Source organism: Schistocerca piceifrons, chromosome 2 (genome assembly GCF_021461385.2).
Source record: "Schistocerca piceifrons isolate TAMUIC-IGC-003096 chromosome 2, iqSchPice1.1, whole genome shotgun sequence".
In the NCBI taxonomy this organism is placed as follows: Eukaryota; Metazoa; Arthropoda; class Insecta; order Orthoptera; family Acrididae; genus Schistocerca; species Schistocerca piceifrons.
Genome location: NC_060139.1, coordinates 699,858,350 through 699,863,510, shown reverse-complemented (window position 1 = coordinate 699,863,510; position 5,161 = coordinate 699,858,350). Strand labels below are relative to the sequence as shown.

The window sequence follows — 5,161 nt, the reverse complement described above, 5'->3', positions numbered from 1 at the left end:
CATCTGAACTAGGCCATGGATTTTAACAGAGAACTTCATGAGCGCTACTCATTTATGCACCAAAATGAAAAGGCTGAGCCAATTCTCGACATCCATTAGTAAAAAACTAGTGAAAAATGTGTTTAAGAAAACTGTCCTTCCTGTACTTTTACTTCTAGGTGTTAGTTTACAACTGGCCAGTGTATATCACAACCACACTGCAGCTGAGACAATACTTAACATATGTTGTCCCTGAGTTACCAGGAAGGGCTATAGGGATATGGTTACCGATAACAGATTTATTACTCTGATGGACCTTTTCTATTTTACAGTGTATTTGAGACACTATATAGAAAAATGCAATAATGAAAAATTAATCAAGATTTCAACTGGGAGAAACATAAGGTTTAAAACCCTTACAAAAATAGATAAGAACAAGAATTTACTATTTAACACATTTTTCTATTATTACAGAACAAGTATTCCTGTGCATAAAATATACATCAACAAACTTCATAAAACACTGTACACAAACAGTATAAACATTCCAGCACCTCTTTGGTACTTATTTTAGTCAACAACAACAAAAAAAGAAAAGATTACAGCAGAGTAAATTATTAGATTACTGTTCTAAATCAAGTCGTCTTACTCGTACACGTTGTTTATAATGATACTCTTTAAGATAGGATTTCAGAGACTTAGGCAAGTTTAACTGATTTAATCCATCGTAGGTGGCCCTGCTACATACAACAGCTCGACACAAGTGTTGCAGGGGAAATGTGAAATTTCTGTGCAGTGGTATTGTAAGCATCGGTTCAAAAAACATGCAACACGATGGATCCTTATAATGCTCAATGAGACCACAAACTGTTGGTGAAGCAAATACACCTGGATCATGTGAATCAAAACTAAAGCGGTGGTTCCACTGTTCAATGCGTGCATGCAGAGATCGCCCGTATTTTCTGAAACTAACTGAAAACAGATATTCATCTTGTGCAGAATCTCTAAGAAGAAATGTACCCTCAGGTTTGCCCTCCAACAATCGCTCTGCCTCATAACGATCCATTTTACCCCAATAAAATGAGCAAGAAGTAATCTGCAGAAGATCAGGCACCAGACAATGAATATAATCCACTTGGGTGTGAACAGTTCTTGGTATTCCTGATGACAGATTCATGTCTATTTGTGGACACGCTGAGAACGCTGATGGATGGAAATTCAAATGTGATTGGAAGAATGCTGTGAATTCATCAAGTGAGATCTGGATGTGAGCAGATGGGAGAAATCCAGGTGGTGGCTCGACACCTTCTGCAATTTCTCTCGCCCGCTCTATTCTCGCCCTTTCATCACAATCTTCAATTGGATAATCTTCAGGATTAAATCTGGACATGTCAATGAGATGTTCTGCAGATACCACTGCTCGTAATGTATTGTCACTCGATGGCAGGTTTACACTGGAATTTGTCTTGCTACTCTCTTGTAATCCAGTTTCTCCAGCACCTGCTTTGAAAATAACACCTGCCCCTAGGTGGTGATCTTCTGTCCTACGATAGCCTGTGCATATGCAAGATTCACAACTGATATTGGGCTCTGCAATATCTGTATCTGCAGACACTGGTCCACAGTTTCCACCACCCTTCAGGCGAGCACAATTAAATTTCAGAACCCAATGATTTCTTTTCTTCTTGCCGCAGCTGCCCAATTCCTTTGATGATCTTCCCAGTTTGGTTCTTGATCTTTTACCATTTACAAGAGTAAGAGTCTGTCCATTATAGCTACCACTTAATATTTCCAGATTCTGTTCTTCAGCTGCACTGGATGTGCCTTCATCAACACAATTACAGTCACCTTTTGCAATACAGGAATATTCAGTATGGTAAGAGCACAAATCACTTTCCACCACATTTACACCTGCTTCATCTATTCTAAAGCCCTCAATACCTATATTATAAATGCTCTCAAAATGTTGATCAACATGTTCTACAACCTGAACTGCACTATTTTCAGGACAACTGAGTGCCTCTGTCGTATTATCTGCAACTGTGCTACAGGCATTACTATTGCTTCCACTTGGACTTCCAGACACTGAGTCTTCACCAGTAACATGAAAACTGCCTGATGTTGCTACTCCAGTTTCTTCGTCTTCCATAACGCCAAAGTAACCTCTTAGGTCACTAAGCCGCTGACCCATCACTTATGATGATTACCGCACTGCAACTTCTTGCTACGAAATTTTGTCATCATCTTGAAGTATGTGGCACAATGGGCATGACGTGACAAGAACCTGCAAAACATAAATGACACTTCTGAGAAATGTTACATTATTTTACAAATGAACTTGTGGGCAATAAAATTTCTTTTTTGCTTATAGAGTATATAACATAGATAACTCAATTCGGCGCAATTAGGGTCACTTGAATTTAGATTACTTTCACTCATCCCCCACCACCCACATATTGACAGCAAGAGTGGCGGAGATAAAGCATCGAACTGTGTGCTGTATAAACAGGATGTCCAATAAGGACGTTTTACAGGTGTCTACATTTTCATCAATTTAATGTTGAGTCATAAACTGCAATGGAAAAGTTGACTTCCATTATCTATATATACAATTTTAAACGATGTTTTGTTTACTATTTGTTCTTCCAAACTTTAAAAACATCAACATAGCAATGTCGATGTATTTCAAAGTATGTCAATACACACAAAGCAAAATTGTTCTTGCTCTTCTCAGCAAGAACGCAAGTAAATACACCATAAGTACAGCACTTCTTAGCGGTTGCGTCGCGAAAACGATGGGGCACATCAAATATGATCGTTTGAAATGTCTAAAACCCAGAATATGTTTAACGATCAAATTCAATCTGTGAAGTGAATGTCATACAAGGGCAATCTCCAACGCATACTTTGATCTCAAGCGATGTGGTGGCCATTTTGAGTTAATTCACCATTCATCACTTTCACTTCCGTTTTATCACACTACAACAGAAGAAGCGTACAGGTTTAAAAGCAATTCGATTTTGGGTTCATTCTCACATACGACCACAAACACGTAACTTTTTGGAACGCATATGCTTTAAGGCTAAAACGCCAAGCAATTAATTAGGTAGAAGGAACACCAAGGCTAAACTAGAAATACTTCATTGTGTTAATTATTCGAAAATGTAATATTAGATACTTCAGTACCTTTGCCTCGCAACAAATCTTTATTTCCAAATTTCATCTGCAAAAACAACTATATCTTTCCCTAACAGGAAAACAAGAACATATTCAAAGATATACTCTAAATTGATTCACGAACAGAGATAAAAGCGCTGTCTGGCGGTAGAAAGTTTAATCCGCGCACATGGCAAAGATTTTCAGCCACGTTTCCACAGCACACAAAAGCATACACAAGCAAAACTGCACAATAGCCCTCGGAGACCAGTAAACAAACATCTGTTATCAACTGGATACCGGGAACTGAAGTTGGCTTAAAGATGTGAAAAGCAATGGTATTGTGTTTTTTCGCCACAGTGTCATAGTTCAGATCCAACTTCATTTCCTTTTTTTCGTTAACGGAATGAGCGACAGCCAACAATATATATATATTTTTGCATTTTGTATTGTACTTACTTATATTGTCGAATTACAATGACAGTTGATGGCGCTTAAGTGTTACGAAATAACAACGCATTTGGAAGTGTACCGTAAATACTGCAACCGACTACACCAACTGCTTGTCCATTATTATTTTCGGTTTTTATTTACCCTTCTGCTTTTTGTAGATAAGTAAAATATCTATAACCTTTTTTCGCCATCATATCAGAAAAGTAAAATTATACACTACGCACAAATAATGAGTACGAGATCAATGCTCGAATTTTGGAATAAGAAAAGAAGTGACAGCCAACAATATTTTTTTTGTTTTCTTTTGCACGGATTCATATTGTAGAAACTGTGATAATTAATTATATTACAATGCCACTTTATAGAAAATTGTCTCTTGCAGAAATACTTAGATACACACAAGGGTTTGAGAACGTGTATAAACTGGATGAAATTAAGCAGACTGCGCTTTATGAATTTTGGCTGCATATGAACATAGAACCAATATGTGTTCGCTGACTGGCAGTTTACTCAAACACATTCGCAGATTTAGTTAGCACTTGTCTCAGAAATACATGGCCATATGGTCGCAAAAATTATCTCTGCAGGAAAAGACTTTATAATAATAAATCTCGATATTTTTCAACATATAAAACGCCTCGTATCACTATGACATTTACAAATATATTTATGTTGTGCATACCTATGAAAAAAGCTGTTCCTCCTTTCATGTAGTTTTCTGTACATTCATAGCAACAACAGTACTGCACCATGCCTGTTACTAAGACTCAAACATGCAGAAAGGTATATGAAACAAAGTAATATTCAAGTTTCGCTATTACTGATAATTGTACACAAGCAGTGTCATCCTAAAATCACGTGACTAGCCCAATTTGATATTGACAACATGCACAGTAGCTTATCATCACTCCATAGATAATCATACTCAATGGTTCCTATGTGCACCATGTGAATTTTCTGCTGGTGATCCGTCCAAGATGGTGGCAACTGCAATAAGTCTGGCAGACGAACATGCAATTGTGCAGATTCCAACTCAAGAGTTCACAAACAGAATGTAATCCCACAATATAGGGTACAAAAATTGATTAATTGATTTATCACAAAAAGAATTTGAGGTCATCAAATCTGCTGTTAGAAGTGTTGCTAGAAGAGTACAAATTGTCATCTGAAAAGTAAATGAATGAATAAAATGACTGCTGAATTCCGCTTGAGCTATATCTTTTGCTGAATGCAGAAGGCAGGTAAGCTAGTTTCCCATAGGCATGAATTACTTACACGTGCGTTCTCCTGCATACCACTTGCGTACAGCAGCTTACATTTTCTCAATATCAAATCAGGCTAGTCACTTAATTTTGTGACGCCGCCGCTTGTCTACAATTAGTGGTAATTACGAAACTTGAATATTATACATATTCGCCTTGTTTTACTAACAGCACACTGCCATGCCAGCTTACGTGTGAGTTACAGAAGTTAAAAGCCATTTAATTTTCTGAAATCACGTCACATTCCCCACTATCACCTATGAGCTTCAGCAGCTGCCATTAGGTGGGTCCACTTCCATTCTGCTCTGGCT

General features: G+C 37.5%; 1 protein-coding gene across 1 annotated transcript; it reads right to left on the bottom strand.

Moving 5' to 3' along the window:
* Positions 1–404: 404 nt before the first annotated feature.
* LOC124776333 lies at positions 405–3,296 on the bottom strand. Its single transcript, XM_047251273.1, has 2 exons — positions 3,166–3,296; positions 405–2,263 (listed from the first exon to the last, which is right to left on the bottom strand). The coding sequence occupies exon 2, from the start codon at positions 2,168–2,170 to the stop codon at positions 602–604; it is 1,569 nt and encodes a 522-aa protein (XP_047107229.1). The 5' UTR covers positions 2,171–2,263; positions 3,166–3,296; the 3' UTR covers positions 405–601.
* Positions 3,297–5,161: the final 1,865 nt, after the last annotated feature.